This window comes from Phalangium opilio, unplaced genomic scaffold, assembly GCF_054372755.1.
Source record: "Phalangium opilio isolate 3A_F unplaced genomic scaffold, DU_Popi_V2 ptg000003l_1, whole genome shotgun sequence".
NCBI classification, from domain to species: Eukaryota; Metazoa; Arthropoda; class Arachnida; order Opiliones; family Phalangiidae; genus Phalangium; species Phalangium opilio.
Genome location: NW_028324145.1, coordinates 6,356,297 through 6,377,641, shown reverse-complemented (window position 1 = coordinate 6,377,641; position 21,345 = coordinate 6,356,297). Strand labels below are relative to the sequence as shown.

General features: G+C 35.8%; 7 protein-coding genes across 11 annotated transcripts in view; 2 read left to right on the top strand and 5 right to left on the bottom strand.

Moving 5' to 3' along the window:
* Nucleotides 1-527: 527 nt before the first annotated feature.
* Nucleotides 528-2,361, bottom strand: Nf-YC (nuclear factor Y-box C). The gene is made up of 6 exons (XM_089838672.1): nucleotides 2,282-2,361; nucleotides 1,963-2,098; nucleotides 1,274-1,894; nucleotides 1,019-1,207; nucleotides 816-959; nucleotides 528-741 (listed from the first exon to the last, which is right to left on the bottom strand). The coding sequence occupies exons 2-6, from the start codon at nucleotides 2,074-2,076 to the stop codon at nucleotides 595-597; spliced, it is 1,215 nt and encodes a 404-aa protein (XP_089694798.1). The 5' UTR covers nucleotides 2,077-2,098; nucleotides 2,282-2,361; the 3' UTR covers nucleotides 528-594.
* A 2,064-nt stretch (nucleotides 2,362-4,425) lies between these two features.
* On the bottom strand, nucleotides 4,426-6,607 carry LOC149717374 (uncharacterized). 5 transcript variants are annotated; one of them, XM_089838644.1, is made up of 5 exons: nucleotides 6,212-6,607; nucleotides 6,043-6,085; nucleotides 5,571-5,954; nucleotides 5,118-5,503; nucleotides 4,426-5,059 (listed from the first exon to the last, which is right to left on the bottom strand). In XM_089838644.1, the coding sequence occupies exons 1-5, from the start codon at nucleotides 6,212-6,214 to the stop codon at nucleotides 4,496-4,498; spliced, it is 1,380 nt and encodes a 459-aa protein (XP_089694770.1). In that variant the 5' UTR covers nucleotides 6,215-6,607; the 3' UTR covers nucleotides 4,426-4,495. The 5 variants fall into 5 exon arrangements, with proteins under 5 accessions (XP_089694770.1, XP_089694775.1, XP_089694764.1 ...); XM_089838649.1 differs by having other exon boundaries at nucleotides 5,571-5,889; nucleotides 5,984-6,085; nucleotides 6,212-6,318; XM_089838638.1 differs by lacking the exon at nucleotides 6,043-6,085.
* Nucleotides 6,608-6,637: 30 nt separating this feature from the next.
* Nucleotides 6,638-9,295, top strand: NiPp1 (nuclear inhibitor of protein phosphatase 1). The gene is made up of 6 exons (XM_089838695.1): nucleotides 6,638-6,873; nucleotides 6,939-6,999; nucleotides 7,201-7,354; nucleotides 7,512-7,717; nucleotides 7,779-7,982; nucleotides 8,744-9,295. The coding sequence occupies exons 1-6, from the start codon at nucleotides 6,845-6,847 to the stop codon at nucleotides 9,083-9,085; spliced, it is 996 nt and encodes a 331-aa protein (XP_089694821.1). The 5' UTR covers nucleotides 6,638-6,844; the 3' UTR covers nucleotides 9,086-9,295.
* LOC149717372 (transmembrane protein 14C) lies at nucleotides 9,275-10,498 on the bottom strand. The gene is made up of 3 exons (XM_089838700.1): nucleotides 10,276-10,498; nucleotides 10,085-10,186; nucleotides 9,275-9,612 (listed from the first exon to the last, which is right to left on the bottom strand). Exons 1-3 carry the CDS (start codon nucleotides 10,349-10,351, stop codon nucleotides 9,452-9,454), a joined length of 339 nt encoding a protein of 112 aa, XP_089694826.1. The 5' UTR covers nucleotides 10,352-10,498; the 3' UTR covers nucleotides 9,275-9,451.
* Nucleotides 10,499-10,849: 351 nt separating this feature from the next.
* On the bottom strand, nucleotides 10,850-12,487 carry LOC149717371 (p21-activated protein kinase-interacting protein 1-like). The gene is made up of 8 exons (XM_089838688.1): nucleotides 12,283-12,487; nucleotides 12,040-12,202; nucleotides 11,867-11,987; nucleotides 11,676-11,803; nucleotides 11,530-11,612; nucleotides 11,400-11,462; nucleotides 11,136-11,342; nucleotides 10,850-11,057 (listed from the first exon to the last, which is right to left on the bottom strand). The coding sequence occupies exons 1-8, from the start codon at nucleotides 12,370-12,372 to the stop codon at nucleotides 10,896-10,898; spliced, it is 1,017 nt and encodes a 338-aa protein (XP_089694814.1). The 5' UTR covers nucleotides 12,373-12,487; the 3' UTR covers nucleotides 10,850-10,895.
* A 648-nt stretch (nucleotides 12,488-13,135) lies between these two features.
* On the top strand, nucleotides 13,136-16,245 carry LOC149717370 (uncharacterized). The gene is made up of 5 exons (XM_089838665.1): nucleotides 13,136-13,521; nucleotides 13,602-13,826; nucleotides 14,216-14,502; nucleotides 14,638-15,133; nucleotides 15,735-16,245. Exons 1-5 carry the CDS (start codon nucleotides 13,399-13,401, stop codon nucleotides 15,876-15,878), a joined length of 1,275 nt encoding a protein of 424 aa, XP_089694791.1. The 5' UTR covers nucleotides 13,136-13,398; the 3' UTR covers nucleotides 15,879-16,245.
* A 1,979-nt stretch (nucleotides 16,246-18,224) lies between these two features.
* The window catches only part of LOC149717369 (uncharacterized), a 29,212-nt gene continuing 26,091 nt past the window's right edge, over nucleotides 18,225-21,345 (bottom strand). Inside the window, exons 14-16 of the mRNA XM_089838579.1 lie at nucleotides 20,107-20,188; nucleotides 19,746-20,034; nucleotides 18,225-18,831 (exon numbers count right to left, since the gene is read on the bottom strand). Coding sequence (XP_089694705.1) covers nucleotides 18,496-18,831; nucleotides 19,746-20,034; nucleotides 20,107-20,188 — 707 coding nt within the window. The 3' untranslated portion in view covers nucleotides 18,225-18,495. The remainder of the gene's footprint in view (nucleotides 18,832-19,745; nucleotides 20,035-20,106; nucleotides 20,189-21,345) is intronic.

Genomic DNA, 21,345 nt, shown 5'->3' with positions numbered 1-21,345 from the left:
TACGTGGCGAGGTTTTTTTATATGTAGGCATATACATAGTTTACAGGCGTAGAGGATTCCTACCATTAACACCAGGAGACCAAGCGACTTAGAGTGTAAAATCGTCTGCTATTTTACACTCTAAGTTCCCAGGTCTCCTTGTGCAAATGGTATGAATCCTCCACGCCTGTAAACTATGTATATATATATAAATTGGCTCTCTCTTGGCGTGCTGGCATGCTCGCTCTAGGAGATATGAAAAGCATGAAAAACTCGTGTTATTTGCTATAGGGGAGTATGTAGACTGCTTATCAAAACTGCTAAAATCTTTTCACGAAAAAAAAACACTGACCCCATGACCTTCAAATTTCAACTCATTGTAAAGATACTGAAAACAGGTTCCTTTTCCCCCCTTTTAAGTTATGGCAGGCATATTGGGGGGGGGGGCCAAGAGAAACATAGTGTCAACGACTTAAACAAACGCCTTTTTACCTATTTCTATTTCGTTCTTTTATCATTGACAAGCGTATATTTTCCAAAAAAACATTTGACACACAATTTATTTCATATTTTATTGTTAAAAAAAAAGCTGTACAAGGGATTCAAGTATCATTATCACGACTGTTCGTCTTCAACTTGTTCAGCTTGTTGTTGCAATGTTTGAATTTGAACGGAAGTTGAACCAGGTACAGTCGAGGTTAAAAATACCGGGGTGGGATTGGATTGAGGGCTTTGGGCTATTTGTTGAATCTGATAAACAGCCTGAAAAATTGGTTTTAAATCATTGTTTTACTTCCTTTCGTTCTCACGTACTGGTTTTACGCGAGGAAGCTTACTTGGGGTTGTTGTTGTTGTTGTACTTGCACTTGAGGCCCAGCTGATGCTTGAATGATGACTGGTTGTTGAGCTGTGGCGGGTTGAGGCGTTTGACCTTGCAATTGCATACGAATAAGTTGAAGTTGCGCTGGGTTTAATTGGATCTGTGAAATTATTGGGTTAAGAAGATTATTTTTCAACGTCTTGATTGTTGATTTCTTACGGGAATGTGTTGGATTTCTCCATTGCTATTTATAACTTGTTGAAGGATTTGAATTCCACCAGTTTGAGCAAGCTGACCCGATGGTAATTGGACCACTTGAGGGGCAGCTTGTTGTTGCTGTTGAACTTGAACTTGTTGAACCTGGACTTGGGCAGCTTGAGCTGATTGCGCTGTTCCATCAGCAGCCACCTATAGGGTTCCCCAATATTAGTTTTAACCTAATTTCCCAACTTAATTAATTAAATAAACTCTTACAGCTTGCAATTGCAACATGGAAGGAACGGATAATGTTGGTGTTGCAGTTTGAACAGAAACAGGCTGGGTAGTTGGTGTCTGTATGATTTGAATTTGAGGTTGATTATTGGTTTGCACCGTTTGTTGTTGTTGTTGCTGTTGTTGATTGTTTTGTTGAGTCTGTTGTTGTTGCTGTACTGTTTGTGGGGTTGATACCGTTGTTGCTGGAGCTTGTTGTTGAAGGGCAGCTTGATGTTGCTGCGCCAGTTGGAAATAATACTGAACCTGATCAGGATGCATAGTAGTAGTTGTAGCAGCAACAGTTGCACTCCCACTATTTGAAGATCTGCTATTTTCATCTTGTCTTTTAGCGGGTTTTAATTCATCTCTGGGTACAATGTCAATTAAGAAGTCAAACTGATCGTATTTGGTTATAGCCATGGCGATATCGTTTCTTTGAAGGGTTCGTCTCTTATTATCTTCAGTATGAATCCACGCTCTAAGTGATAACTCTGTGATGAAAATTTCCGCTGCTTTGGCAAACAATACTGGTGCCTCGGCACTAATCATTTTAACATCTTCATCTAACTTCATGATTTTCTTTATTCGAGCAAGAGGCAACTCTTGGTTTTTAAAATCATTCTGAACAAACGAAAGTTCGCTACAATATTCTTAAACACAAGTAAAATGATACCAATGTTAGATCTTACTGGATTTAGGTTCCGTATATCATCCATACTCCGCGTCCAAAATGAATCTAACAGCTGATGGGCTTCCGTCATATTATTGACCGAATTGACGTACGTAACGTCCGTTTGTGACATGATTATCACGGCTAAATTAAGCCTATATAATTATATCAATACGGAAATTAAATTCATCATTAAGAACAAATTAAATTACAAAACATCTCTAAGCCTTGGTCAATACAAACTTATGTTGAGTTCTAGTTTATTAAGCCTAGTTTATATATTTTTAAATTTTACGTCAAACAACTATGCTATAAGGCTTTAAATAGAATATAATTACTTTTAATTATGAAGTATTGTAGTTATAGAAGCTGTACGTATTTTCCAGTTTTTCGACAAGAAATTGGCCGAGCTTTATAGCGTTTTCCTTTGTGTCCTCGCGGAGCGCTCCCATGGAGCAATAAAAATGGTAGTAGTAGTTTCCAGCTTCGTTAAAGAGCGTTTTTCTTTGAGTTGATCCGAGCGCTCCCGGAGCGCTCCGAAAAATAAATCGTCTTTCATAGGAAAAAAGAAAGCTGCTCCGAGACGGAGGCGTGTCTTACATTGGCCCAGTCGCTCCCTCCCGGTTTGCTCCCGGATTGATCCCAACCGCTCCGACTCGGGAGACGGAGCGACCAAAATCGAGCGCCTTATGACGTAGTTACAGACGTTTTCAAAATGGCGACGAACGAAATGAGAGTGTCGTATCTATTTCTTGAATCATCTACAGACAGTTCCGATGAAGACATTTTGCTGATACTCAAAACTAGAACAAAACGACCAAAAATTATGCATTACATTGGAAATGTTGTCGAAGAATATACAGATGAAGAAGTAAGTAATTGAGGGTAATTGATTAATCAATTATATGAAACGCATGATATCAAGAACGAATTCAGGATACCATCCTAAATTCGTTCTTGATATATACTAATTGATGTAATTATGGTATTTACATAGTTTAGAAGGAACTTTCGTTTGAAACGTGATACTTGTGCCTCGATCATTGCACGTTTTGAGGAATCTGAATTCTTTCCAGTGAATGCGAAACATGGTGGCCGGAACCCAATTACTGCTGAAACCCATATTTTAGCGTTTCTGTGGTATGTTTGTGACTTGAAAGCGTTTTCATATTTTTATTTTATATTAAAACGTTTAGAATAATTTCCAGGTTTGCTGGAAACAAATCTTGCATGCGTGTTGTGGCTGGCCGATTTGGCATTGCTGAAACGTCAATGTTTAGGATTATTCAACGTGTGCTAGAATTTTTGGTCAAGATTGCACCGACGATAATTAAATTTCCATCAACCCGAGAAGAAAAAGACAAAATTGAACAAGATTTTAGAGACGTATTTACTATATCTCCACACATTTTGCCAAACTATTGAATGTTATACAATTTTGATTAGGTAGCAGGCTTTCCTGGTATTCTGGGATGTATTGATGGTAGTTACATCAGCATAAGAACTCCAGCTCACAAAATTAAATCAACATACACTAATAGGCATGACATGGCGTCAATAACATTACAAGGAATTTGTGACCCAAATAGAAGGTTTCTAGATGTTTTTACCGGCATACCCAGCAAAATTCATGACTCACGAGTTCTTAAGCTATCGTTTATCAACAAAGAACTACCTAATTTGTGTTCTAATGAATATCACATCATTGGAGATGCTGCATATCCTTTAAGAGAATGGCTTCTAAAACCTTACCCCGATTCCAGGCCTCTAACTGAAAAACAAAAACTATACAATCTTAGATTTTGTGCTACTAGGGTTTTAATTGAAAATACTTTTGGTATTTTAAAGCAACGTTTTCGTCAATTAACAAGGATAGATTTTCACGGAGTAAATCGCATGTCGAAATTTATTATGGCATGTTGTGTACTGCATAATCTCTGCATAGATCACAAAGACCAATGGGTATCTGATGCTTCTGGTAGCAATGATGATAGTTCTGATAGTGAAACGGATGATAATTTGCCAGAACCTTGTCCTGAAGAAATTGAACATCAAAATGAACGGATTAAAGATTTACTAGCTCGCGGGGAAGCGAAAAGAAAAAGAATCTGCGATGGATTAAAATAAATTCAGATAAACAACTTTAGATCTTTCGCTCAAATGCCATTTTGGTTTAATCAAGTACTGATTTCTGATACTTTTTTTCAAAATAAATAATGATTTATGATACGTTTGTTTTTTTTTTCAAAATGAGTGAGATTTTTGGAAAAGTAATGATTGATATAATTTGTTTGGTTTCAAAGTTGTGATTGACTTTTTTTGACAACAAATAACGAATGTGTATTTTTTAAAGAAAATAATTATTGATTAATGATACAATTTGCGTTTTTTGATTTCTGTTTTGAAAATAATAATGATACAATGTCTTTTTGTTTTTTTTACATAAATAGTGATAGAAATGTTTTTTGAAAGTAAATAATGATTAATGATACAATTTGCATTTGTTTATTTCTGTTTTGAAAATAATAATGATACAATGTCTTTTTGTTTTTTTAAATAAATAATGATAGTAATGTTTTTTGAAAATAAATAATGATTAATGATACAATTTGCGTTTTTTGATTTCTGTTTTGAAAATAATAATGATACAATGTCTTTTTGTTTTTTTGAAATAAATAATGACAGACATGTTTTTTGATAATAATGATACAATGTCTTTTTGTTTTGTTTTTTTTAAATAAATAATGACAGACATGTTTTTTGATAATAATGATACAATGTCTTTTTGTTTTGTTTTTTTTAAATAAATAATGCCAGACATGTTTTTTGATAATAATGATACAATGTCTTTTTGTTTTTTTAAATAAATAATGACAGACATGTTTTTTGAAAATAAATAATGATAGAAATGTTTCTTGAAAATAAATAATGATGATACAATTTTTTTTGAAAATAAATAATAATGAAGCAAATTTGTTTGAAAATAGATGATACAATGTTTTTTTGAACATATGAAGATGAATGGAACAAAGTTTTTTTTTCAAATTAGTCATTTTTTTTTGAAAATAATTCACGTAAGAGGTCCATTTTTTCTTTATGACGCCTTTCTTTGGCCTCTTCCTTAATTTTATTTATATTGTATAAAGTTTCAGTCAATTTGTCATTGTTTCTTACCTTTTTCTTTTTGGAACCATCCGTAGCCACTGTTTCTGATGGGCGTTTTTCAGCAATTTCTACACGCGTAACACCTCTTAAAACTTCTGGTTCGATGCTGTCGTCTAAAGCGGAAATCTTTGATATTTCATTTTCATATTCAACATCTTTTCTTGTTGAGCCTGAAGTTTTATTATTTTTCTCCGAATCTTTCTTTCTCTTCATCACAGTTTTGTAACGTGTGCTACATTGATCCGAAGTCCAGACGATGCCTAAGATCTCTTCAATATCGCTAGAGATTTTGGTCCACATTGTTTTCTTGTTCTTGAATTTCTTCATTGGTCCTACCTGAATCATGTAGGTTTCATACTTATCTAACAGTAGCTTGGTTTCTGTTGTACCCCATTCTAAATTAAATAGCGAAATTAATCACCTGTATTGTTCTTCAATCAATGAATGAGTATCTGAATTTACCTTTTGACGGTTTATCATCAGAGGATTGAAGTGGTGAGACAACAGTGGGAGAAAGGGAAGGTTGTGGTGAAGAAACAGGATTAGACGTTGAGAGTTGTGGTGAAGATACGCGATTAGAAGTTGATAGTTGTGGTGAAGATACGCGATTAGAAGTCGATAGTTGTGGTGACGAAACGCGATTAGATGTCGATAGTTGTGGTGGCGAAACGCGATTAGATGTCGATAGTTGTGGTGACGAAACGCGATTAGAAGTCAGTGGCTGTGGTGACGAAATGCTATTAGATGTCGATGGTTCTTGTGTAGCCAAGGAAGGTTTGGTCTGGTAATTGATAAGTCCACAATCTTTTAGTTGCTTATCACTGAACGTCATTAAGAATCGTTCACCTACAATGTTGAGACAAATTGATAATTACCATAATAACGTGTTCAATAAATCAGAATACATTCATAAAATAGAAAATGTGGCTTTTACTCATGGCATCTAGAAAAAGATTGTCATGATTTCCATCTTTTTTCTATACATGTAAACAATCAACTTTGTTGAATCTTGGTAAAATTGTAGGTTATAAGCCTCATCAATTTTACCCAAGCGGGCCAAGCTAAGCTTTTTACAATAGAAACAAAATAAAGAAAGAACTTACCATTTTTAATTACGATACATAATATTTCTCCGTTATTATGTCTTTGTATTTCGTTTTTATCGTTACAATAAAAAGACTCAAAAATAATTTGATCATGATGATTGGAAGCCATAATAATTCTCAAAATATTTAGCCCTTGGCCTAACAATCACGACGAGATTACCAGACGACGCGTCACAAAACCGCTCTCAAAAATCTCTTGTCTTTCATTGGGAGCAACTATATTCGGTCCTCCGAGCTAGAGCGATGACGTAGCACGAAAATATGGAGCGATCTCGGAGCGCTCTCTGGCGACCACAACGGAAAACGTTAAAGACTGTTTTTGAAGAAAAGGATCTCCTAGTTTTATTCCTCCATGGGAGCGCTCCGCGAGGACACAAAGGAAAACGCTATAAAAGGAAAAACCGCGAAAAAAGCCCCATCTATCGACGATAACCTTTGACCTCCATCCCAATCCCGAAATTTCGCTGTAGTTTGTGGAATAAACAATTGTTTGTTTATAATTATAAACATCATTTGTTTTAAATCCCGTTTTAACCGCTAACTTTAATTATGTTATCATCTTAAACTTATAAGGGCCATTAATCATATTTGATTGATAAATATTCGTAAATTATCTTTTGAAAGGAAACAATGGCAAATCACTATGAAATTCCATCGTGGTGAGTATAATTAGTACTTAATAATTATCTATTTAGTTAATTAAAATCATTATTTTCATTTACAGGGCTGGAAAACCACCGATTGGTTTGCATTTGGATGTATTAAAGGGAGATAGATTAATACAAGTAAGTTTGACAACTGAGAACTGACAATGAGCAGCTATATGACATAGGCACTTGATCACACACGAGCTTAATAAATACATTTGTAGTTCGTATGATTAAAGTGCTAGATTATAACAGAGAGTTTTAGGCATCCATGAATTTAGTATTTTCATTTCGATGTTATGAGCTTTCTAACAAACAAACTTAATTCAAAATCCATAGAAACTAATGATTGATGAGAAGAAATGCTACCTTTTTGGACGTAATGCCCAACTGAATGACTTTGTTATTGACCATGCTTCGTGTTCCAGAGTTCATTCAGCCCTAGTATATCATAAACACCTAAACAGAGCATTTTTGGTCGACTTGGGAAGCAGTACGTATTTCTCTAGAGTGAGCTTAAGGTAAAATTCCTAGAGGTTTATAAAAATAACCGTTCTCGATAGGCATAGATAGTTCAAGCCACTTCTAGTTCAATCTTTGAATTTTAAAACGTTTTATTTACGAACAATTTACCCTTAAACTTATTTTAGCTCATGGAACATACATTGGAAGTGTAAGATTGGAAAAAAAGAAACCAACACAACTTCCAGTTGATAGCAATTTTCATTTTGGAGCTTCGACACGTAACTACATTTTAAGGGAGAGACCTCATAAGGGTGCTCGAACTACCGATGAAATGGGAGAAGAAACTGAAGGCGGCTTATTAGGATTACCAGAAACTGAGACTGAACTTGATGTAATGATTTCAAAACCTTGTGGTTGAAATTATACGCTGACAAACAATTCAATTTTTTTAGAATTTAACGGAGTTTAATACAGCTCATAATAGACGTATAAGTATGCTTGGAATTCCTGATGAGGAAATCAGGCCGGCAAATCGAAAAAGGAAAGGAATTAATGTAAAGTTTAGAGATGAGGAAGATATAATCAATCCAGAAGATGTTGACCCTTCTGTGGGAAAATTTAGAAATCTTGTTCATACTGCTGTCATACCCACTAAAGTACAAACAAAGTCAAATTTAATTGATCAGTGTTCATACAACCTTTTGGAAAACAAATTTCCCTGAGATTTCCAGGTTTTTTCCCATATACTTCCTTGAGTTTTCCAGGTTTTCCCCGTATATGGAGTATCCTATGGTGCAAACATTAATGGAGGGGGGGGGGGGGCAAATAGGACTTTTATATAATCAAAGAACATCCCCGTATCTCTAATATAACCAGAGTTCTGAGCCTCCAAAGTATAGTGTAATGTTAATCCTATGGAGGGGATGTTTATGAACATTTTGCTTAATTACTCAGCCCCTGTTTGTCGTAGCCCTATGTTTTTAGTATGGTTAGATGGGGGACAAATTGAACTATATCATACTCAAAGGACATCTCCGTATCTCTAATATAACCAGAGTTATGAGCCTCCAAAGTATAGAGCTATTTCAGAGGGGGTAATGGCTACGTCACCAATGCTATTTGCCCATAGAGAAACCCTCACAAAATGGCCGCCCTCTACACTCAAAGGCAGGCCCAATTTTCGTAGCAGACGAAATTTTTCCCCCACTGAAATAGCTCTATAGTGTAATGTTAATCCTATGGAGGGGATGTTTATGAACATTTTGCTTAATTACTCGGACCCTGTTTGACTCAAGTTTCCCTGAGGTTTTAGTCAACTATTTATTTCCCTGATTTTTCCAGGTTTTCCCTGTTTTCCAGGCTTGTATGAACCCTGTTGACGTCATAGTCTTAAACATCTTTTAATTCATTTCCCCAGAAACTAAAAACAGAAGGATCACTTATGGGAGTCATGAACAACGACAGAAGACCCGATCCTTACAGTTCTTTCAACTCACAACATTACGGAAGAGATCATGACAACCAATCCCACATCAGTCCCTTATTTTCACCAACATTATCAGTCAAACTGGGTATTCATCTTCCAAACCCCGCCCCTGATGTGGAATTAGCACCAATTGTTGAAGAAATACAACCAGTATCAATGGTTCCAACCTCTGTTCGATTACAAGAATCAAATATGCCACCCGAACCCAAGAAAAAGAAATACGCCAAAGAGGCTTGGCCTGGCAAAAAACCAGTCCCATCGTTACTGGTTTAAAAGAAAGTCGAAAAAAATAATAATAAAAACCCATTTAAGTGTAAATAGGATGCGTAATTTTTCCTACAAGATTCACTTTAAGGTTCTTTACAAAGAACGGGGAAAAATTAAACATCTTAATTAATTAAGATTTTCATGTTGATTTCTTTTCTTCATCTCTTAAAAATAGTGTCTCATTAAAAGTATACCTTGTATATTTGAAAAAATCAATGTTGTCTTTTAATTTTTACTTAATTTGTACCCATTTGTATAAAATTTTATCGTTACTAACACCAAACATTTAGGAAGGAATGAGTATAGAAAATGGTTGGTCCGTAAATTTGGCATATCAAAAAAGGTATTTAACAAAGTATAATGTAAAGAAATTTATTTCCTGTGTCCCTGATTTGCAGGAACAGCGGTTAAAGCTCTAATAGCAAATCGTGTAACGATAGCCAAGCTCATAATGGAAATCAATCCCGCAGGCATAAATTTACCAGAGCTATAAAACCTGAAACCCATTACACCCCCTAAAACTGTCGATGCACCTATAAGAGATTTGGTTGTGTCAGTAACTCAGTATTGTTTCTGTTTGGTTTATACATGGATAAAGAATGCGCGTGAGGAAATTTGTTTTCACGCTATAGGATCGGCAACTCCCTATCTCGAACGGCAGCTTATTCTGTATATACTCTGTTACAACATCGGTTGTCAGCACGCGCAAAGCTAGGTTTCTATGTAATCTAGCCTTGCGCGTGCTGACAAGAGACAAAAAACTTCAGAATCTTCAGGATTTAAAATCAGTTTAAAATATCCTGAAGTTTTTTGTCTCTTGTCAGCGCACGCAAGGCTAGATTACATAGAGACCTAGCTTTGCGCGTGCTGACAACCGATGTTGTAACAGAGTATATACAGAATAAGCTGTCGATCGAGATAGGGAGTTGCCTATCCTGTAGAGCGAAAACAAATTTCCTCACGCGCATTCTTTATCCATGGTTTATACTTTGTAACAACGCTCACCAAATGATAGTAAGTAATTATCGGGATTTACTGACGTCTGGTACGCTCCGTAACCAAGAATGGTCCCGAAGAATAAACCAGCCGCTAAAGACCCAGTGCTTCCTAGTCACCAACCATAAGTTACATAAATGACTTTTCAATATTTTCCGAGCTAAGCCTTGGCCTTATTTTTTTAATAATTTTATATTTACCAGCTTTAACAAATCCCATTATGCCTCCTAAGGCAACGGTTGCGGCGTAACCAGCGGTGATAAAGTCGACTCCCATTTTAAAATGTCAAATTAATCTTAATTAAATTAAATTATATGATGACTCGCGTAGTCGTGTTGGCAAAATCTTCTGAGCCAAATATTCAAAATGGCCTCCTACTTAAGTCTCAAGTTCCTACTCCTAGCCCGGGAACCAACAAGTTTGCCAGATTCCCTATCTAGTTTTCCAGCCAAACATATTAATAAAAGTAGCCCAAAACTCATAAAAAATTAAACCAAAGTTAAACGTATGATATCTTTATCTTAAAATTTGAAGTGTGATAATTAGTGTAATATTAATTCATCTGTAAGACAATATCTTAGCGCTGGATAATCAAATAAAATGGACATATATGCATAATAAACCGCCAATATCTATTTGAATATAGCCCAACTACCAATTTTCCAGCCCAATCTGGCTGACACCACTAATCAAGGGATTTTAAGGGGGGGGGGGAGATATTGCAGCCCCTTTCCCTCCCGAATGAATAAATTAAAATAAATCTGCAATTACGAATTATTTATGCAGATTATGAAAATGTCTTTAATTTCCATTTAAACCACTACTTTTTTCGCTTTTTACTGGCAGGTTCTTCTTCTACTTTACTGTCTTCTTCTAAAATACTTGTTTTTTCCGGAACAATTTTTTCAACTCCGTAAACTGACAAACAAGTTGGTCTACATTGGGTGTTGACTTGAGTAATTAATTTTGGTTCTCTCTTCAACTAAAACAAAATAATTAATTTAATTTAATTTATTTCCTTAATTTCATAATAGATCTGATTCATTATTTATTTACTTACCATTTTGGGCTTCATTTTGATTTGAAATATTTTAATAAAACCATCATTAGAAACAGAAACAAGCCATCGAACTTTATCTTTGAACTGAAAACTGTGTAAAGTTTTCACCCGTTTTTCATGAGCTTTGAATTTATTTAAGCACTCTTTGCTTTCTAAGCAATGAATCTGTATTTCTTCACTTTCCCCACCGATAGCAATTATATTTTCCTGTAAAAATAATTAATTAATTAAAATCATTAATGAGTCAAATTACTAGTTACTTACACTAAGAAAGTCTACAGTTGCAATCCTGCTTCCAAATTGTACTTTATGAACAACTCCAGCTCCCTAAAAATCAATTTACAATTAAATTAGGCTTGTAAAAGCTGAATATTTTAAAAGAAATTTCACTTACCGAAGTACTATAGACATCTAAATCGTTATTATTTGCACAAACGAAGGTTGAACCTTCAGGGCTCCATTTCACCAGCTCTGACACTAAAAAATTAAATTAGTACAACTTCATATGATATAACTACCACCAATCAAATCTTATCTTACCATGTTTTAGATTTGTTACATAAGCTGATCTCCCTTTCACTAAATTCCATGATCTTAATGTTTTATCTTTTGAAGCGGAAAGAAGTAACTTGTGACTTGGATGTACTGATACACAATTTACTGCTTTTCTGCACAGAAAAACAATTATTAGATCAAGGAAAAAAAATTTAATCCATCAGTTTTAAACATACTTGTGTCCTCTTAAAGTTTTTTGACATTGCCAGTTATTTGTGGTAAAGATACAAATGTTTCCATCTTCACTGGAACTGACCAAATGAGAATCTCCAATAAATTCCACATCAGTAATGGTTCCTAAAGGGGCTTATTAGCAAATTCAATAACAGAGAGCTATAAAATAACCTACCATTATGTTGTAATAATGTTCCAAATTCATTGCCTGTTTTCATGTTCATTAGCTTAACACTTTCATCAACACCCCCAGAAGCAACATATTTTGAACTAGAAGATAGACATCGAACTGATCCAATGTGAGCATGGTTCGCGAAACATTGTTTCAAAGAATAACCCTAAGATAAGACATTACTAGGCTTAGATACTGAAACAAAAACCCACATGTTTAATTAAGCCTTGGTTTCTGAAAACCTACCTCTTCATCTTTTATCAATTGATAGCCCAAAACATATTCTTCGTAAGTTCCAATTACGATTTTAATATTCTTAAACGATTCCTCTTCCATTTTTAAATATTATTAACTTTAAAACATAAAGAAATAAGTTACTAATTAAGAAGAAAAAATATAACAAACTATCGATAAACGTCCAACACACGTGTACCTTTTTTCCGAATTTAGCAGACGGCATTCAAATCTTTGAGTCACGTGATTGCATAAAATCCGACTTACGCGCCGCACCTAGAGAATTTATACAGGAAGGAGAGCGGTGAGAAATGCATACACATTTATCAACATAAGTCTGTACTGGAAACAAACCTACAAAGATTCAGTTAACTATAAAGGAGTAATACACAGTTACGCTGAAACTTCACTCTATGAAAAAGGAAAGCATAGGTCAATGAGATAGATAGAGTTCCAATTCAAATCGGCTTACCGCGATACACATTTTTTTTATCAAGCAAGTTTATCAAAACATGACAGCGCCACCTGTGAGCCTCTAGCGGAACTAATTACAACTTTTACTCGCTTATTTTCAATCAGAAACATCGTTATAATTTTTATTTCATCTATTTATTAGATTAAAAAGTACTAGAGTTTTTATTATTTAACTTGCTTATTTTATTTAACACGTTTAAAAAACTATTTTGACAGCAGACGGTAATAAAAAAGTTCTTCAAGTGACTAATAGGCGGCGCCACCCGTATTTGATAAAGATTCATGCTCGACAAAAAGTGTATCGCGAATCGTCGATCTCGAGATCCCACGTTGTGACTCTAGGTTTATATATATATTCTATCTCATTGGCATAGGTATTCTCTCTGTAGCTAGGGTGTTTATTACTTTCTTTGACTGCCATTCTTTTCTAATTAAAAACCGAAGTAATGTGACGATTAAGATTGGGTTATAATTATTATTTATCATTTTAAAAGTCAGTCTAGTTTATAAAATAGTTAAAAAGTAAAGACATATTCAAGAATAAAGCGGAGTTTCCGCTTTAAAACTCAAAACCAAGTTAACCAACTACTATAAAAGAGCGAAAGCCTTATAAGCCATAGCGGTTTTGCTTTATAAAACTATACTATAGAAGCCATGTCTCCAGCTGTTTTTCATTCCTTCGAATACCTTCTCCTCAAAAACCTGGACAATGATCCCTCAAATTGGGAAGAAGTTGAAGAATTCTTTGCCAAAAACAACAAACCCCATACAAGAGAGGTAACAATAACAAAACGCCGCGTTTTATTACTAAATTAAATTATTTAATTAAGTACTTAATTATTATTAAATTCTTACAGATCCCATTGACTTTATGGTTTTTACCAATCACCTTAGAAAAAACAAAAGACAGATTTCCATCTTTTATCAGAAGTCTCGTGACTTCAAATTATTTTAACACCGTTCCTTCCACACACTCAGATTCTCTTCTAACGAGATATCTAAATCATTTTGAATTTGTGGAATTTCACCTGGATAGTATTTTTAAATACCGTTATATGGAAGAGAGTATTTTACCTAAAGAAGTACAAACACTATAACACTAACTTATACCAAGAAGTGATATCTAAGTTTATTGGGGAGAAGGTATAAATTCGCCACATTTCCAGCTTCATCTCCAGTTCAAACGTAGGTCTGGAGTTAATCCCCGTCTCTAAATTACAACCAGCATCTCATTGGTCCTTGAAAACTCGCGTCAGCGCGACGCGAATGACGAAAATTACGCATTTTCCGACTGAGGAGAGGCGAAATTTCCCGGCCTCCTTTTACATCCCCCCTTGTATTTTGAAAGGGGGACTGGGACTATGGCGCGCGAATACAAAGGCATCTTATAACTTCTCCCTAATAAACTAGATATCACTTCTTGCTTATACACTTCCTTTGCTTCGTTCCTAAAACTTAAAATTTCCTTTAGCTATTCAACTGCCCAAACTTGAAGGTGTTATCGTTGAAATACAACTTTTTAGAATCATTACCAGCCTGTATCGGAAGACTACAAAAACTAGAATATTTGGGCTTGACAGGAAATAGATTACAAAACTACGCTATTCGTCGATCCCTTGTTTTTTGCCGGAATCTCAGAGTTCTATTACTAGATGATAATTTGTTGGATGCCTTACCAGGGTTCCTATTACAAATGCCATCCTTGCAAACCGTTCATAGACATGGCAATCATAACTATTTTAAAGCTACCTTCATGTGGTTAGTATAATTAACTACTACTACTACTACAACACCTACCATTACAGTAGTTTCCAGAAAACAAGCTGGTTGCTTTGATATAAGAGTTACTACAACATTGAAAAATGTTTCATATTTCATATTTCATTATTTTAGGTATCATACAGATTTTAACGATCGGATCCTAGCCATAAGTGGCTCCCATTCCGATCAATCATTGCAAACAATCAATCAAGAAGATGCAGGAGGAGGTGGTGGTGTGGCAGTTGCTGGTGCTGAAGCGTGTACCGAACAACCTATACTTCGTTCCCCACACACCCTCCAATTTCTCAGTGCTCAAACGGTTATCGGAACCAAAATGAACATATTTTATAACTGGTCTTACGCGTATTCCCCTCGTTGCAAATCCAAAATACGTTTACCCGATGTTTTAGTCGATTACGTATCAGACATTTATCCAATGTTTAACGTTTGTGGCAATTGCAACACTGCGAAACTTCAAGATTATCCCGGCTACAAAGTATTTACCTTCAAAAACCCGTATTTAGGAAACACCTGCGTTCCTTTTCAACATTGGGCTTGTTCCTTAAAATGCGCGGAAGCCATTGAAATCCCCGCTAGAGTTGAACAAATGTTATCGGCCATGCAAATGGTACTTTAATTAACACTTCCCCCATGGATAAAGAATGCGCGTGAGGAAATTAGTTTTCACGCTATAGGATAGGCAACTCCCTATCTCGAACGACAGCTTATTCTGTATATACTCTGTTACAACATCGGTTGTCAGCACGCGTAAAGCTAGGTCTCTATGTAATCTAGCCTTGCGCGTGCTGACAAGAGACAAAAAACTTCAGGATCTTCAGGATTTAAAATATCCGCGAGTCTTTTAGCTCGAGTGCACGGACCTCTAGGCCTTAGTTTCAAATACGTGTAGTAGGCTGTAGGTAATTTCACACGTATTTGAAACTAAGGCCTAGAGGTCCGTGCACTCGAGCTAAAAAACTCGCGGATATTTTAAATCCTGAAGATCCTGAAGTTTTTTGTCTCTTGACAGCACGTACAAAGCTACGTTACATAGGGACCCTGCTTTGCGCGTGCTGACAACCGATGTTGTAACAGAGTATATACAGGATAAACTGTCGTCCGAGATAGGGAGTTGCCTATCCTGTAGAGTGAAACTAATTTCCTCACGCGCATTCTTTATCCATGCTTTCCCCTCAAAGAGAAATCTTAATGTTCTTTCATGTTTGCAGGATTTGGAGTACAAACGTTACGTTCAAGCGGCCCAAGAAGGTTGTCCGTCATGCGGACGACCTTATAAGGGCGGGAAACACTATAGTCTAAGCCAATGGCATTCAAGGACCAATCGCAGACAAAAAAACTGTGTTATACTTTAAACAAACACAAAATAGAGAATGTTTTTATATAAAGAGACTTTGCCGAGTGCGTTTTAAGAACTTATATTGTAAATTTTACGAAGAAAGTGTATTATATTTTAACCCTTTATAAACAAACTATCATGTACTGAGAAGAAAAAACTATTTAAGATTTGTATTATTATTATATAACTGCATTTTTTTTTATTTTAAGACTTTAACGAAACCCCCTGGAATGTAAGGACTGATTTATTTTATACCCTCCCACCCTATTAATAGGAACGTTTTAATTACGTAGTTTTGATTATCTGTGATACCTAAAATTGTACGCTTCAGAGTGTGGTGCCAAAGATTGATGCAAAAATAAAAGATATTTCCTTAAAAAAAATATTGTGGTTTACTTTCTACGATACCAACGTCAGACCCAAACTTAGCAAATCGAGCCTTTGTCCCCGACTAACCACTCACTTCTCCGCCATTTTGATGGTAAGGGGAAGAGCCATTGTTAGAGGTTAAGGGATAAAAATTTGGACGAAACGTCAGCACCCCACTTGGATAATAGACTGTCTACCTCCACTTATCATTGATGATGCACTTACTAGCCACTCGTTACTTCAAACGACTCCGCCATTTTGATGATGAGGGTAGGAGCCATTGTTAAAGGTTAAGGGGTGAAAATTTAGAGGAAACGTCAGCACCCCACTTGGATAATAGACTGTCTACCTCCACTTATCATTGATAATGCCCTTTACTACTTTGAACTACTCCGCCATTTTGATGGTAAGACGAGAAGCAATTGTTAAAGGTCAAGGGGTGAAAATAGAGACACGTCAGCGTCTACTGGGTCAATCGGCTGTCTTCCTTCACTTACTATTGATGACGCACCTACTACCCACTCGCTACTTAAACTACTCCGCCATTTTGATGGTAAGAGGAGAAGTAATTGTTAAAGGTCAAGGGGTGAAAATAGAGACAAACGTCAGCGTCCACTGGGTCAATCGGCTGTCTTCCTTCACTTACTATTGATGACGCACCTACTACCCACTCGCTACTTAAACTACTCCGCCATTTTGATGGTAAGAGGAGAAGTAATTGTTAAAGGTCAAGGGGTGAAAATAGAGACAAACGTCAGCGTCCACTGGGTCAATCGGCTGTCTTCCTTCACTTACTATTGATGACGCACCTACTACCCACTCGCTACTTAAACTACTCCGCCATTTTGATGGTAAGACGAGAAGTAATTGTTAAAGGTCAAGGGGTGAAAATAGAGACAAACGTCAGCGTCCACTGGGTCAATCGGCTGTCTTCCTTCACTTACTATTGATGACGCACCTACTACCCACTCGCTACTTAAACTACTCCGCCATTTTGATGGTAAGAGGAGAAGTAATTGTTAAAGGTCAAGGGGTGAAAATAGAGACAAACGTCAGCGTCCACTGGGTCAATCGGCTGTCTTCCTTCACTTACTATTGATGACGCACCTACTACCCACTCGCTACTTAAACTACTCCGCCATTTTGATGGTAAGACGAGAAGTAATTGTTAAAGGTCAAGGGGTGAAAATAGAGACAAACGTCAGCGTCCACTGGGTCAATCGGCTGTCTTCCTTCACTTACTATTGATGACGCACCTACTACCCACTCGCTACTTAAACTACTCCGCCATTTTGATGGTAAGAGGAGAAGTAATTGTTAAAGGTCAAGGGGTGAAAATAGAGACAAACGTCAGCGTCCACTGGGTCAATCGACTGTCTTCCTCCACTTACCATGGATGACGCACCTACTACCCACTCGCTACTTAAACTACTCCGCCATTTTGATGGTATGAGGAGCCATCATTGTTAAAGGTTAAAAGGTGAAAATCTAGAGGAAACGTCAGCGTCCACTGGGTCAATCGGCTGTCTTCCTTCACTTACTATTGATGACGCACCTACTAGCCACTCGCTACTTAAACTACTCCGCCATTTTGATGATATGAGGAGAAGCAATTGTTAAAGGTCAAGGGGTGAAAATAGAGACACGTCAGCGTCCACTGGGTCAATCGGCTGTCTTCCTTCACTTACTATTGATGACGCACCTACTACCCACTCGCTACTTAAACTACTCCGCCATTTTGACGGTATGAGGAGGTATGAGGAGCCATCATTGTTAAAGGTTAAAGGGTGAAAATTTTGACAAAACGTCACTACCTCGCTTGGCCAATCAACTGTCTTCCTTTACTTACCATCGACGATGCACTTACTAGCCAAGTGCTCCATACTTCAAACTACTCCGCCATTTTGATGGTAAGAGTAGGAACCATTACTAAGCAGCATCCCCCGTGGTTTTCTGATGAAGTCTGAAGTGTCTTATAAAGACCACACAAATATGGTTGAAAAATAATTCTGTATTTATTAAATTAAGAGATATACATTTTTTTGGTAAATATAAATATTTATTTATTTTAGATTAGGTTAAAGATGTAAAACTTCTCGTTAATAAAAAGTAAATAATTTATTTCAATATAAAGGAGGGAAGCGTGATTAAAAAAAGGGTAAGTAATTAACACAATCACAAAATTTAAAGCACCTAATTACAGAGAGAGAGAATTCTTACATCTTTTTTACTACTATACTATCATACCTGGTTAATTTTATAACTTATTTTAAAACTTCCTCCAAGAAAGTGGCATTCTTATTACTGGGTGCACTTTCGCTGCTTATTATTGGCGTGAAAGTGGGTAACGCGGTGGAAAGTGGCCTCATAAGAGGGTGGTCATTGGAATTCAAAACTGGGCCAGTCAGACTGCCTTTGGGCGGAGAGAAAAAGTCTAATTTCACAGTCGCCTTATTGGGATTGGACAATGGCTTCCTAGAAGTCATTAAGACGGAGTTTGTTGGAGTTGCGCTGGACATTGATTCCAATGGCATACGAGCCGGAATGTTAGGGTTAGACTCGTTCTTTAGAAACTCCACGAACAATGTTGAGAATGAAGACTAATATTTAAAAGACGTTTCGAAATCATTAACGTCAAGAATTCGTAAGGTAAAATCCATTCATAACTTAATAGAACTATATCGTATGACGACAACGAGGCTTAATGACCACACACTTTAAATCGTTTTACATCCGAGTTAATAAGGTGTATATTTAAAAAATAATGCGCTTAAACCGTTAAGTTAATGTTAATTTCTATAAATAAACTAATATTTGTATTAAAACCCATCCCACATTGAAGAAATTTACGTCAATATACACGATCATAACTTAACAACAACTATCTAAACAGGCAATAAGCCTATATTGTATGATGATAAAGTTTGACGGCACTCTTTCAATCGTTTTACATCGGGGTTAATGAGGTGTATATTTTAAAAAATAATGGGGTTAAATCATTAAATCAAGCTTAATTTCTATAAATAAACTAATATTTGTATTAAAACCCATCCCACATTGAAGAAATTTACGTCAATATACACGATCATAACTTAACAACAATTATCTAAACAGGCAATAAGCCCATAGTATGATGATCAAGATTGACGTCACACGTTCAATCGTTTTACATCCGTGTATATTTACAAAAATAATGGGCTTTAATCGTTAAGTTGAGGTTAATTTCTATAAATAAGCTAATATTTTTGTATTAAAACCCATACCTGATTGAAGACTAATAAAATTTCAAAATAGATTTGAAGAAATTAACGTCAGGAAACACGTTTATAACATAACCCTAAAAATTCAATAAGCCTATGCTATATAGTATAACGCTATGGTTTAACGACGGCACACTTTCAATCGGTTTACATCCGAGTTAATAACGGGTATATTTTAAAAATAATATTCATTAAATCGTTAAATTAAGGATAATTTCAATAAATACTATAATATTTTTGAATTAAAATCATACCTGATTTGGATTGGATAAAACCGGACTTGTAGCTCCAGGAGCGGGAGATGGCCGAGGCTGTATAGGAGTTGAAGTTACAACTTTCCCGATAAATGATGATATCCATCCACTTCGACCTCCACCAGGAGAGGTCAAAGAAGCCGGGTTCAACTCTCGACCAATCTTAACCCCAGCTTTTTCCATTTCTATTTGGTTAAAGTCCAAAATCCTGGCTAACAACCTAACTACTTCCGGTTTTTGATTGGCCGGTGATGAAAAGTAACCCAGTACTAAGCTCTTCATTATTTGTCTGAAGATTATTTAAATTTTCATATTTTACAACCCTAAACTAAATTAAAATCAAAATTAACATTTTAATTACTTGTCGACTTTTCCTTCTGTAGTTGACTCCAATTGTTTAATTTCATCTTGGGATTTTTGTAGTTGACGTTGTTTTTCAAATACTAAGTAGAATTAAAGTCAGGAATTAGTCAGCTGTTGATAATAACAATTAAAACACTTCGCGAACAATTAAGTAATTAAATTAAAATTACAACAAAAAATAAATATGCGTCAGGCAGATAACGAGTTGCCAGCGGCTGAATATCACACAAGTACTGGTGACTCAAACATAAACCAGTACCTGATGTAATACTCAGATACGGAACAACCATGCAAAATCATATAATTTAATTATAATTAAAAATAAAACAATATAAATAATTAACTATAACTATCATGCTGACTTAATTAATAAATAATAAATCAAGTTACGTTAAAACAACAGTCGATTTCATCTGGAATTATTGATATTATCATAAGTTTATGAGATATGTTCCATAAGTTTATCATTGGTTACAAACTGGAGCTTGTCATGAAGTGACGTAGGTCATAGATTCGAGGTAAAGCGACCCCTGGTGAGGCGCTATCAAAGGCTTAGTATAAACAAGAAATGATATCTAGTTTATTAGGGAGAAGGAATAAATTCGCAACATTTACAGTTTTATCTCCAGTCCAAACGTAGGTCCGAAGTTAATCCCCGCCTCTAAATTACAACCAGCATCTCATTGGTTCTTGAAAACTCACTTCAGCGAGGCGACGTGAATGACGAAAATTGCCTATTTTCTGACTTAGGAGAGGCGAAATAGCCCGGTCTCCTTTTACGTCCCCCCTTGTATTTTGAAAGGGGGACTGGGACTATGGCACGGCGCGAATACAAAGGCATCTTATACCTTCTCCCTAATAAACTAGATATCACTTCTTGATATAAACTAAATAGGAAAATGGACTGCAAAACCGACTGTAGTCGTTCTCGAACTAGCTCTCAGTAAATCTCTAACATTACGAAGTATAGAAAGTTTCATACTTACGGAACATATCTTATAAACGTATGATATTATTAAAAAATTATAAAATAAAAATGTTTCATAATATTAAAATCACTTTGAACCAAAGAAACTCATGCTTCTAAAATATTTCGTAGAAAAACCGAACCACAATGCATCGCGTGTGAAACTTGTAAAGGTGCACAGTAGAGAATATAAGAAAAACCGTGACGTGTTTCCTTTTTATTTTTAAGTGGTGCAACAGTGAACTGCCTTAGTTCAATCTCGCCTGGCAC